The 14,329-nt window shown below is 39.6% G+C and overlaps 1 protein-coding gene across 1 annotated transcript in view; it reads right to left on the minus strand.

Annotated features, from left to right (window-relative positions):
- mtmr11 (myotubularin related protein 11) overlaps positions 1-9,814 on the minus strand; it is a 32,617-nt gene extending 22,803 nt beyond the window's left edge. The window contains exons 1-2 of the mRNA XM_054622014.1: positions 9,745-9,814; positions 1,686-1,755 (exon numbers count right to left, since the gene is read on the minus strand). Of these exons, the coding sequence (XP_054477989.1) occupies positions 1,686-1,755; positions 9,745-9,801 (127 nt within the window). The 5' untranslated portion in view covers positions 9,802-9,814. The remainder of the gene's footprint in view (positions 1-1,685; positions 1,756-9,744) is intronic.
- Positions 9,815-14,329: the final 4,515 nt, after the last annotated feature.

Consider the following 14,329-nt stretch of genomic DNA (forward strand, 5'->3'; position numbering starts at 1 on the left):
GCCAAGGGATAGATTTCCCCGCCCGAAATCTGAACCGGTTTAGAAAAAAGGTCAAAAAAATAAGATGAAATGTTACCTTTACTGCAGACTATTAGAAAGCTATTTTAGCTCCTTGGCCTCAATGGAAAAAGAGAAAAAAGAACAGACACAACAATGCTGCCAATACACATTTTTCCCTCTTCTCTTCTCTTAATGCAAGGCAGGTTCTCATGGACAGCTGTGTTTCTAATCTGCCTGGAATGGAGGTGGAGAAGGAGAGAAAGAGAAGAGAGAGAGCAGAAAGGGAACAGTAGGACGGTGTTGGAGATGGAGATGAAGTTGAAAGCCAACAGGGGGGGAAAATGTGAGGTAAAGAAGGTCAACATTTTCACAGTGAAATGTTAAAAGCTAAGAATAGGATCTCTGTGTGTGTGTGTGTGTGTGTGTGTGTGTGTGTGTGTGTGTGTGTGTGTGTGTGTGTGTGTGTGTGTGTGTGTGTGTGTGTGTGTGTGTGTGTGTGTGTGTGTGTGTGTGTGTGTGTTGGGCCAGCGGGGTTTGGAAAGTATTTGATGAAAACACACTGCTGGAAAACAAATTATACTGACTAAGTGAATTAAATATGGAAGGAAGCGTGTGTGGAAAAAAAAAAAGGGAAAAATAAATACAAAGTATGAATGGGCTTGTATTTTAAGTGTCCGTGAACAAAAAATTAAACTGAACTTGAAAAAAACAAAAACAAATGTGACTTAAGAGATATCAGTCATAAGGGGACAGTCTGAGACTAAAACGCTGAGCAAGCATCACCCCACCTCATAAACTCACACACTCATTTACATCTGCTCTGGTGAAGAGCGCTGTGAGTAACTGCTGATATGCAGTGTTAAAGATTAGCCCGTCTCAGATCCAGGCCCGACTGGTCTGCTGCCATTCTTATAAGAAGCTCCAGCAGGGTGTTGCTGACAGGAATATGAGCAGGGCAGGGCTGGGGAAATAACTTAGACTGCAGCAGCAAAGACTTTCTGTGGCTCTGCACCAACTAACGGATTATCACTTGGGTTAAGAGGGTCGACTTCCAGCTAAACTATCTGGACCAGCTCTCACTACAGCAGAGGGTGGTTATAGTTGGGGGGGAAAGTAGAGTGATTTCAGGGTGATCAGGATCATTGACCCTTTGCTAGGCTAGGATTGGACAGTCTGCATTCAAGGGGCGGACTGCAACGCCTCAACTTTTGCTGCTGATAATAATTTAATTCTGTTAACATTAGAGCACTTTTCATTCTGAAATAAAGCTAAAATACTATTTGATCCACACACACACACACTTTTGTATGTTCAGATTAGCTTTTTCATCAGCAGATGTTTGCCCATCTCAAAAGGGGAAAGCACCTGCTGTGACATTCCCGGTCCAGGTGTGGCTACAAGTGCAATACGGAGATTTCAAACAACAGAGAACAATGAATGCAGCACCGGCAGTGATATTTCATCTGATCCCAGAGCAGCATGGCAGTTGTATATTGAAGTTTGTGCTGTGAGGTGTCCCATTATTTAGTACGTTTATACATTTCTTGTGTCTGACTGGCTGCAATGTTTATTTGGAAACTCTTTATTGGTAAAGTTTCTTGAATGAGTCATTCTTTCATTCATTTAATGGACGCAAGACAAGTCTCAAAAGTTGAAAAGTAGTACATTTAAAAGCACGATCCTACCTGGTAGGCAGCGTAAGCCCAACACATCTCGACTCCTTGCGTTCCCGCCACTCTGACTCAGCATCCTCTCCTGTAAGAGAAAACAGCAGACATTAACAAGGTTTCATCCCGTTTGTTTCCGAAGCGAATGCCTGTATTATACGCATCACTGTCGACAAGAGACGCTCTGTGCTTAAAAGGAATAGTTCGACATCTTGGGAACTTGCTTATTTCAGAATCAGAATCAGAATCTGAATCAGCTTTAATGGCCATGGATGCATAAGCATACAAGGAATTTGACTCCGGTTTCTTCCGCTCACTAATACAAACAAATAGACAAATAAACAAATCCAAAAAACAAGGATAAACATTAAACTAGTATGTACAACATGAAATGTAAAAATGCAAAAGTATATACATCAACACAAAAACACAAAAAACAACGACAATGAAATTTAGATAAAAGTACAATGATGCAGAGTGCAAGCTGCTCGAATAAACATGGGAAGTTTCTAACAGGATATGTGCTTTCTTGTCGTGGGTAAGTTGAGAGGATCATTCGTCACGCAAAAACTGTCTGCTAGCTGTAGCTATAAATATAACAGACGGACATGAGAGTGGTACCGATCTTCTCATCTCACTGCCCTCAGACTCTTTTAATTGTGTAGTCAAGAAATAAACAGAACACAGTAAACCACATGGAGAGCACCATATGTCATCTTCGGTGTTGTCGATTAGATTTAACTTGTGACTCTGGCTGCTTCTCTCATCAAAGTCTGGCTGCTCTCAATGGACCTATTTTCATTTCAGACAAAGAAACAAAGCCAGCCACACAATGCTCCATGATTCTCAGTTTCCATTTTGGAAGTTTGTTCCTGCTTTTCTATAATAGTCACCAAGCCTCACGTGCTTGAGTCGTTTTCTACAAGCAAGAATCCAACCCCGCAGTCACAGAGGTTTTTTTTTTTAATAATCAGACTTTGAGCTGACTAGCACATATGCTTCCAATTAACTTCGCTGCGAACCCCCCTTTGTGAAGGCACTTTACATTTATCGGCTTCAAATCCCATAATACGCCAAGGCCTGCCATGGGAGAGGACACCGTGATTATACAGGTGGGGAACAAACTGGTACAGAAATAGAGTTAGGGCCGTGAGTTTACATCCAAGAAAACTATACATTGTAGAGCCTCAGCTATTTCTGAGCTTCTCCCGCAGTGAAACCATTAATCATAGTTTCGTTTACAGCTCTATCCCTAAAGCGCCGGTGTTTCTGCGACTCAGCAAGGATGCGTGAACAATAACAATGAATCTACTCAGTCACTAATGTTACGCTAACAGGTTTGCAGTGTGGAGAATTCTGTGTTAGCAGCCTGCTCATGAAAACCTGAGACTCCAAGCTTGTGGGCCCCCACATAAAATGTTTTTTAACAAAGAGCACCTTTGCTCTTTGGAAAAGCCAGTAAATCACAGTTATTCATAGCTGGTTGTCTTTCTTTGTACGTGAGAGCATCTGGCTGTTTCTTTTACAAAAATGCATAGATTCTGCAGTTTGCTACGGGTGGTGTTGTGATATTATTATTATATTTTAATACATATACTCTAAACTGTTAACAAACCATATATTTACAATATTTCTTTTCTAAAATAAAAAAGTACAGTAGAAGAAAAAAAAAACATACTAATTTGCTTATTAATTAAACAAGTTCTAAAAGAGTCATGATTGATTGCAGTAGAAACAAACAGTTTTAATTAACTCACGTAATCCATCATATGGGCATGTTGGCTTTGTGTTGTGCTATTAAATAGTTCTACACTGCCAACTTAAACATCTGGAATAAAACTACAAGTGTTATCCACTAGCTTGGGGTTCACCCTGACAGATTTAAAACATAGTTCTAACCGTTTCGCTGACCAAAACAAAAAGCCCAAAAGCTCCGTTAGTGAAAAACCGCTGGAGAAAAACAAGCCATTTTTGATTATACAGCAGGACACTCAAATTTTACAAGACTTAGTTTCTGCTTGCATTGTTCATTTTTTTTTTTTTTCATCTGGCCTTAAAATGTTTTATGCTTCCCCCTCAGTCTCTCCATCAACACCCACAGCAAACCCACGGCTGAATTCCTTACCCCCTTTTTTTTAGAACATCAGAGGCTATTCAGACTTGTTTTGTTATTCCTTTAAGTGTAGTGTCTTTGTATCTGTCCTCTGAAGGTTGTCAAGTCTGGCAGACTTGGGCCTCGGGGTTTTGTGAGGCAAGCAAACTCGCTAGATAACACCGCAGTACACAAGGTGAAGTACTGCTGGCATTGCACTGCAGACTGGGCTATGTACATAATGTGATACGCGTGATATGAGTCTAGCAAAAAATGTATTGATTTGTGTGACAGAACAGCAAATGCATTTCTCTGTGAAATAAAGGCATTCTTCTTCACTTGCAAAGATAAGGAGAGCGGGAAATAAATAATGTCTCAGCATCATTCTGCTGTAGCGCTAGAGCGAGGCTGCCTTCGTCTCTGAGTCACGTATCTCTCAAAAACCACATTTCCAGGGCCGTGTTTAGGCTGACATTTCACTTTTGCTTTAATCGTGTGGCTTCAGCGTCCCCACTCTATCACTTTCATTGCCTCTCTCTCTCTCCCTCTCTCTCTCCTTCTCTCCCCCATGCTGCCTCTCTGCCCCACTTTTGCCCTCCTCTGCTCCCTCCCTTCATCCTCGGGGACAGTGGCCAAGGCTTAATGCAGTTTCCATTGCTCATGGCTTCCCTCTCGCTACTGTGGCTAGACTTCTGCAATGCACTGAAGTGAGCTTGTTCCTGGGTCTGGAACATACTTCTCTTTCCTTTTACAACAGGCCCAACTCAAGAGGGAAGAGAAAAAAAAGGGAATTATGGAGCAACACTGGAAGAATATGATCCTAATCTCTACAATTCCAGTCGTGTGTCATTCTTACAATCTTGTTTAAGTGGGAAAGTGAAATTAATGCAATGAGATTACAAGACTTGTTTAAGTGAGAGGTGATATATTGCGAAAAATCTCTACCAGCAAGCTGAGCTGTATTCAAACAGTCTAAAGCCATCTTTCCCACAGAACCCACAGGTGGGTCACAGGAGATTTCATTAGGGTTGCCAAATCATTTTGCAGAATTTCTTCCACTGTCTTTTATATCTGCAGTACACTTTTAAGCCACATTAGGGACCCTGAATGTTTGTATTTATTCTGATAATTGTAGCCTACTTATAACATAAGTAAATCTAATATGAAGGGCAAGTGTACATTCTGTTTTTGTTTTACTGGTAAGAAGAAAAAACGAAAGCCTGTTAAATCTGCCTAAATGTATGTATTTGGTCTCAGTTATTGAATACTTAACATGTGTATATGTTTTCAATAACGCATGCATAAACATTTATTTAGATTTATGAACTGTATATCTCTTCAAAATGGCTGGTTTAACTATTCAAGATAATATAATGTGATGTGGAAATGGAGGTAAAAATGGTAAGAAATGTCCATTTATGAACAAATCCGCTCTGCCCACAATTTATTGATAAGGCATATTTTGAATTTGGTTGTGATGGTTTGTCATTTCTAAAAATTGGGCCCTCCCCAGAAAAAAAACGTTTAGAAAACACTGGTCTACAGAATATGGTTTTCTCAAACACTGAATTATGGATACTTTTTTGTAGTACCTTCTCAAAAACACACTGTGGACATCCGTTGTTAAGATGAAAAAGCCTTTTGAATGCTTCTCCTACTGTGGTATGTGTCGCTTTGGGCTTGTAAAATACACATTAGCTTTTTAGCCAAAGCTCACTTTACTGAAAAGAATAACAACCCCAGTCATTTGTTTTGTGCTTTTCAGTCGTATGGCATTGTGAACTGGCTTGAAAGGAAAATGAGAACATGATGTAGTTTTTGCTAAAAGTGGCTCTCTTTGAAGCGTTTCCTCTTATTCCATTCAGAATAACAGGAGATAATTCCTTGTCTAGAAGCAGACCTGCAATAATATCCTGTGTTTAATAGAAACAGGGGACCTGATATAAAATGTATTTATGCACTGAAAGCAAAGCAATAAGGAAAAAACTACTGCCCTGAATATATTGAGCAGTGGAGCAATGTCCTCAGTGGAAATAACATCTACAGATAGCGTATAAAAAAACAACTGCATTCCAGCAAAAACTCCATTTTGGCTTCAATATGACAAAAAAGACAGAAAAGACAGAAACAGAGTCCGGCATATAGGCTGAAATATAAATCAATGTTTCATGAATTGGGAATTCATACGGTTAATATTTAATGGGAGAATTACTGCTTTGCACTATAGTGAATATCCAGCTTTTAACCCATTTCTCTGCAAAAGCCGATCTCAATTAGCACAGCTCTCCTTGTTGTAACGTTTTATTCAGAAATCTTCCATGAAAGCCTGGAAACAAGGGAATATTTACAGCTGTGGTTGCATTCGTATCCATTCTTAATTGTAACAACATCCGTCTAGACTTCTAGACGCACAACAAACAGATAATTACTGGCCCTTCCAGTGGTATCCCTGATGAATGATTTTGCAAATTACCGTCTCATAACATAGTCCAAAACTTCATTATCCCCTCCTTTTAATGCTGAATTGGTCAGTTAAACAGATGTTTGCGCAGTTGATAATCGTAAAGGTGTGTACAGGAAGGTTCAAAGGTCATATGAAACCAAACACAACAGCATTCTATTTCTAAAGGAGGACAGTAGTTTGACCAGACTAAGAGTCTACAACCTCTGTGACGCTGTTCTAAGGAACATTGCTACGTTGGCCTATGTGCTAACAGATATCAGCATGCTATCATGCTCACAATGACAATGCTAACATACTGATGTCGAGCAGGATAATGTTGACCATGTTGAGCATGTTTTCTAAATACGATGAACACAAAGAACAGCCAAATTTGGAAGGCTACACATGGTGTATCAATGTGTCAGATACATATTTAAATCAACATTTGGGTAAATACACATATCAGATCGTGACTCTGTTTAGGAGATACCCAAAATGTAAGGCCTCGGATCGGGATTATGGATCTGGAAATCCTCATGACCAGATTCCAGACAGTCTATCCAATTGCTGTTGAGACATTTCAATCAAAACCACACATGACAACCTCATAGTGGCGTTAGATGAAAAGTCAGGGGAGCACTAAAGTCAGTAGGGTTCATCCTCTGGGAGTGGGGACCATGGATAGCTGTATCAAATCATATGCCATTCCATTAAATAGTGATGGACTGACTTCATCATCATCATGGTATAAAAAAACCCCCATCAAATTAAAAAGTAATCAGTGCAGCTTACTGCCCTGTTTCCTTCAGCCTGCATTCACAACTCACACTTGATTATTCCATCCATCACTACAGCGCCTGTCAGTGCAGCGATCAGTTTCTTGGATTCTTCTTTTTTAAAAGGACTGGAGGGTTTGCCTAGAGGCCAGACAGACAGATACTTCTGTGAGTGACTTAAAGATCACATGTCTGACAGCCATAAACTGCAGCATGGTTTCCTCCTCTTGGTCTCTGGAGCACACTTGCATCTCTAAACCTCTTACATTCTCACTAACAGTCCATCGTTGCCAATGTCAGTGTCAGCCAAATGGCTTAAAGTGAAAATCTAATGCTGCATAGTTGATCCTCAGTGGCTCATCACCGTTTCTCGGCTTTTATGAAATGGTTTTTTTCGACAGTCACCTCTACTCTGGCGGCTCGGGTCCCACGTGTGACATTATCAGAGCCATTACATACACTCGAAGCAGACAAAGGGCTTAGCCCCTCAGCCCTTTGGCAAGTGAATAGTGCATCTGGTTAATTATCACCCAATGTCAGATCGATACACCCTCTAACAGGACCATAAATCTGCTCGGCCACTAAGACGAGCCCTTTGTCGTGCTCTGTTTAAGCAGTGGAAGCCTCGGCAGCTCAGGGGCTTGCAGCCAATGTGACGGCTGGTTCCTGTGGGAGCGGGTGTGGGTAACTTTACTGCTTTCGGGCCCACTCGTATCGGCCTTGGATCTTCAGCCGCTCTGAATAGAGCTCAGATGATCCCTCCTCTGGCATATTTTTGCTTCTGTGGAGCTTTGTGCTGTGTGCCTTTCATGCTGACTGCTTCAAAGCTGGCTGGGAGATGCAGATAGAGAGAACTCAAGGGGATAGGCGCAGCCAAAGTAAGCCTGAATAAACCTGCTATGTGGGCCTCAGCATCCTCATGTAGCATGTACTGCTGTTGTTTTCTTATCTGTTCATATTTTGAGCCAAAATGGCCAAATGTTTCCTACTTCAAGCTTCTAAATTGAGAGGATCTGCTGCTTTCATTTGTCTTATGTGATTGTAAATAAGATTGATTTGGGTTTTGGACCATTGGTCGCACAAACCAAGCAATCTGAAGATGTCTATGGCCTTAGGACATTGTGATGGACATGTTTCCCTATTTGTTGAACAGATACTTCATTGATTAATCAAGAAAGTAATGATTTAGTTAGAGCCCGTTCATAAATGATGCCATCCAAAATGAGTTGGTTATTAGAGAAGAGGAGGTTCTTCAGTACATGCAAACTGCAAAGCCATCTGGCCCAAATTCATCCCAGGATTGGATTCAGTTTTTTCTAAAGCAGTCTTAACACACGCTCATGGAAGTGAAACCCACAGGAGTGTGTGGGTGGCCTGTGCATACAATCCACACAGCCTACTCTACCCCACATTACCATATCTTAGGCTCGGCCACATTCTCATACTTGGACACATGGGATTCCTTTGGTGGTGGTGGTGGTGGTGGTGGTGGGCGGGGGGACTGTGATGATTTCTGCTCGTCTCTGTCGGAGGTAATCAAATTCAGAAAAACGCCTCTAGCTCCCGACTGCTGTCTCCATGGCGACGGCCAGATGTTGTGTAGGGCACATCACCCCCCCACTCCACATGCAAAGCCTCGCCCGAAGGCAGAGTAAAGAGGCATCTGTTAACGTTTCCCCCTGCGGCTGCTGGAAATAACCAGGGAGAGACAAAAAAGCCAGGCAACACAAAGCCGGTGCCAAGGGAGCGTTCCCAGAGGAATGAGCTCATTCAATCTGTGCGTACACGTTGCTTTGTGCCGTCTTCTCAAACTAATAAGTCCCTCTTACCTCTATCCTCTCAGGTGCTCCAAAACTGGGACAGTATCTTGCTGATCACTTGCAATGCAAAGATTTTTCCTAGTGCATTCCAAAGCTTTTCATTACAGCTCCATGTAGGCTACAACTGTTCACTGCACAGGAGATGATCGTCTGCATAACGTCTTAATCCCATATTAGGGGAAACCCCCTGCCACAAGAAGTGATTAAGATTAGCCACCACTACTTTTGTCTTTAACAAGGCAAGCAGCCAAAGACAGCGACATTATTGTACCCTTACTGCAATTATGCATCTCCCTGTTGTTCAGACAGAGGGGGGGAAAGCAGACCTTTTTTTGCAGCCCAAATAGGCTGACAGAGGGATCTCTGCAGAAGGGAGGCAGGTTTCTAATCAGGAAAAGCTGCAAAACTATCTGAATGTAGATTTACAGCTCTGCATGGGGACTGAGGGATGGTGTGTTTCCTGCATCATGACATTGCCTCTGTGGTGTTAAATCACATGTGAACTGTTGGACGTGTACCACTGAAGCATTATTGACTGTTGTGGGATAAACACACAGCCAGAAATCAAACCTCAAATCATAATTCACCTGAATATTACTGTAAATAACCTACACCAAAGTCCCAGATACATATATATATATATATAAATATATATATATATATATAAATATATATAAATATATATATATAATATATATATATATATATAATATAAATATATATATATATATATATATATATATATATATATATATATATATATATATATATATATATATATATATATATAAATATATATATATATATATATATATATATATATATATATATATATATATATAAAATATATATATATATAAAAAGATATAATGGTTAAATTACTATTATTAAACACATGCAAAACATATACAGTTTAAAGCTTAGACATTGGCATATGCAACCTTACCTTGATGTCTGGGAGCATTTGTCTCACTTTGAACGTGGTTTTAGAGCCTGTCAACATTTTTGTATTATAATTCAACTCTATTTAAAAAAAATAAAAAACAAGCAAAAAAAAAAAAAAAAAAAAAAAAAAAGAATAAATCTGTGATATAATAAGATTATGGCTGCAGTGTTAGTTTTCCCCTCTTTTCATTTTTAGCCGTCAGAAAGACAAGAAAAGAGTCCGGAGTCCACCGGCTGCTGCAGCCGAGACAAGCAAACTATTGTGGCTGATTGCACCGACAGCCTCCGTGTCCCGAGAGCACACCCAGCCGAAAACCCCCCACCGTCACCGGGCTGTGAGGAACGCGTGTGCGCTCCAGTCACCAGCGAGGAGATGCGTTCACTGTACCGCTGTTTTCCCAGCCATCGGGCTCTGTGTTGTTTGTTTATCCGCTCGCCATAGTGAAAACACACTGGTGGTGGTGGTGGTGGTGGAAAAAAAAAAAAAAAAAAAATAGAAAAGCTAAGTGCAGCGGTGGAGCTTCTTAAAGGGCCAGTGTATGTGGGAAATGAAAAGAATATTTATACACCATCTGGATTGGAGATACAAAAAAAAAAGCACATAATAAGTTTTTAAGATTGATTAACCGACAGTGACGGGAGGAGCAAAGTGTTCAGTTTTCCCCGATTTTTCTAAACCCCCTTGAACTCACCACCACTAAACAATAACATTGTACACAGTGGGGGAAGAGGTACTACTATGTATAAATACCAGTTAAATACTCATACTAGTATAAGTCCTGCATTAAAAACAAGTAAAAATACAAAAGCAATATCAGTAACATACACCTCTAATAAAAAATTAAAAAAACACTCATCATGCTGTTGATATACACTGGTCGTGGATACTGTATGAAGACTGCTTGCTTTGTAATGTTAAGTTAAATTGGTCTTGAACAGTTTAATTTCCAATTTTGTTTCATTTTTTATTTATTTTATTTTTTCACCTATACTTGTGCTGCTGCAACACCTGAATTTACCCACTCAATAAAGGCGTATCTATCATATATTACTGGATTATTAATAATATTGCATTCATGTGGTAAGTAGCATTTTTTCCTGTTGTAGCTGCTCCAGGTAAAAGGTAAGATAAGATAAGATAAGATAATCCTTTATTAGTCCCGCAGCGGGGACATTTGCAGGATTACAGCAGCATAGGGTGAAGTGCACACAAGATACATAGTAAAAGAAAAACAAGATAAAAAAATAAAAAAAAAATTTTTAAAAAAGTATGATAAATAGGCAATAAAAAACAGTAGAAATCAACAATAACTGAAATATTATATTTATAGACAGAAAAAAAAAACTATTATAACTATAATTGCACAGTGTAATGTATTGCACAGGTTTTTATTGTCATGTGTCATGTGGTCTGCTGGGAGCAGAGCTGGTTGTGCAGCCTGACAGCAGCAGGAAGGAAGGACCTGCGGTACCTCTCCTTCACACACCGGGGGTGAAGCAGCCGGTGGCTGAAGGAGCTGCACAGAGCTGCCAGAGTGTCCTGCATGGGGTGGGAGGTGTTGTTCATCAGGGATGACAGCTTGGCCATCATCCTCCTGTCTCCCACCACCTCCACCGTATCCAGTGGACACCCCAGCACACTGCTGGCCTTCCTGACAAGCTTATTTAGTCTCTTCTTGTCAGCTGTCGAGATGCTGCTGCTCCAGCAGACCACTGCATAAAAAATGGCTGATGCCACCACAGAGTCAAAGAAGGTCTTCAGGAGTGCTCCCTGCACTCCAAAAGACCTCAGTCTCCTCAGCAGATACAGTCTGCTCTGACCCTTTTTATACAGTGCCTTTGTAATGTTATCTGCCTAATGCAAACTTGGGTAGTTTAATCTTAAACAATATGCATCATCTTAATATGCACAGTCAGTATAGATGTCCAATGTATCTCTCTGAAATATTGTGAAGTAGTACCTCAATACTGTTTTTTACTCGAGTAAATAGTTCCTTTGCACCATTGGACTAACACAACTCTGAAAAGTCCTATTAATCTGTATAATGTGTTTTAAGTCAGAATCCTGAACTCAAACTGTCCAAGCTTGTCTTGTCCTTTGTTTTGATATTGCTTTCCATATATCAGTGTACTTTGTTTAAACACATGAGAAACATCTTTGTTAAGTAGATCTTGTATTAATTTGTCTTTTTTTTTCTCAAATGGTATTCAAGGAAACAACTTTTTTTATGGACAAATGAAAGAGTCAGGTTTGATAGCTTTGTATTCAGCCAACTTGTATCCATAAAACTGTCAACTTTCTGGTGATTCAAGCTTGTAAAATGAAGAAGATAATTGACCATCTACAGGCTCTTTTTTGGTCAGCAGTACCTTTTTTCCTGATCCTTTAGCAGCTCTGCGTGGGGACTGGCTCCTCCCCTCTCTCATCCAAACGAGCGGAAAGAAACCACTTGTAACTTTCTTCCAGACAAATACAGGAGGCCGATTCAGAAGAAAATTCCTGTCCGGAGAGAGAACGGGGGAAAGTTTGAGTAATCCTGAGCGACGGTGTGTGCTGCTGCTGAACAGGTGGAGAGACAGAGTCCTTGTGAACTATAATAGAGAGAGGTCTGGATTTTTTACCACATGGGAAACTGTTCAATATTACATAAGGGTCTCCGATTTCTCTGATACATAAAACAGTCCCAGACACAGGACCTTGCATCATCTGAGCTGGAGTTATTCAACAATGTATAATGCAACAAGGTTAGGGTAATACAGAATGTCACAGATAACAATTAGGTATTCACATTTAAATATATGTCTGAGCTCCGTATTTATCTATTTAGTTTGTTTCTATTCCATTTTAGTGTTTCTCTGCAGCTCCGCTTTAATGACGATGATGATAACTCGATACCTGTTTGACAGATGAGGAAATTATTTTCTCGACACAAAGAGGTGAGAGTAAACCGTTGCTTTGGAGCTATCAGGCATTCAGTGCCTTGCTTATAGGGCACTGTGCAGTTAGAGGACAGTCTTTTAGAATTTGCTTCAGACATAAAGCAAATGTAGAATTTGGCCCATTCCAAGTAGGGATGCAACCAACAATTATTTTAATTTTTGAATAATCTGTCAGTTATTTTCACCTGGTATATAAAATGTACAAAAAAGTGACGTCTTCCAATCGGTTGTTTTGTCTGAAAAACAGTCCAACCCCCCAAAAATTCAGTTTACTGTCAAGTAGGAAAGTAAATGCAGCAAAAATTAAAAATTCTAATTCCAAGATGTTCCAGCCTAGTGCTGCAACTTTATGTATGGACAAAATTTAAAATGTGTAAAATCATCTTTATGTCATTATGTATTGTCCATCATTATTTTTTTATGGAATTAATCTAATATCAGTGAACATTTATGATCCAGCAATGTGTAGATTACAAAAGTTATTTTTCATGTCAAACACAGAAAAGAGAGGAAGCGTAGCATTCTTGAAATACAATGAGAATTTATTCAAACGGTGCAAAAAAAATTAATAATTATAATAATAATAATAACCTAACATAAAATCTGATGTTCTTTCTATCCAGATTGCACTGTCACACAGCCTTAGGGCTCTCCTCTCAAAAAGAAAAACAACAAAAAAAAAACATTAAAACGATAGAAAATAAAAACAGATCAAAAATACCAGGACAACTGAAATCAAGTGAAAATAATGCACAAATTTGGTAAAATGGATCGCCATGTACATGCAACAGTTCCAGTCCCATGCAACTCGAAGTATTCCATGTTAACGTCACCGATGATGAATGTTCTGCTCACACAGAAAATACAGTGTTGTACAATATATATAAAAATATATCGGGTCAGTTATGTCGCAAAACTAATTCTGAGCCATTTCTCTTCTGGTTTGGAGAAAAACGAGCTGGGTCAACAAGAACGCTGCTGTCATGTTTTAGCATAGCACGGATCGGTGGCTGTAGAAAAAAAAAAAAAAGTAAACAAAAAAAATGTACAAATCCCCCCAAAAAAAGAGCAACAAACAAATAAAAAGCCAGACTGCTAGACAATTAGCCATGTGAGAAAGAACATCCTAAAATGTCGCAACTAAACATTCCACAAGGAAACCTATTAAAAAATCTCACTATAAATATATATATATTCTCAAATGGTGTCTCGTTAGGTCAGCTTTGAGGAAATTAGTTTGCAATGAGAGAGCCTCGAGTATCAAGAGGCTCGTGTGTCTGGGAGTCGCTTTCGGCGGCAAAAATGTCACTTTCTGGTAAACACCAAATCCAGGCTCTGACAAGCTCATCGGCCATACGCGTTTCAGTCTCCAACAACATACATTCTTACCCTTTTTAAAAACACTGTAAAACTTTGGGCTTACAAAAATAACTTGGAACATATTTATACAACCTCTCATCGTTTTCTGTTATTTCTTCTTCATAAATACAAAAAAGGTGTTTGTAGCCTGTAGAGTCTGATGTCTTACATGTTTTTATGAGGCATCCGTTTCATTGCAAAATAAAAATAAAAAATGAAATGGTTTTGTCAGCTAATTATTACTTTGGAGAGAGGGAAAGAGAGTTTGCACACGTACACATCTTTAA

This window comes from Anoplopoma fimbria, chromosome 20 (assembly GCF_027596085.1).
Source record: "Anoplopoma fimbria isolate UVic2021 breed Golden Eagle Sablefish chromosome 20, Afim_UVic_2022, whole genome shotgun sequence".
Taxonomy (NCBI): domain Eukaryota; kingdom Metazoa; phylum Chordata; class Actinopteri; order Perciformes; family Anoplopomatidae; genus Anoplopoma; species Anoplopoma fimbria.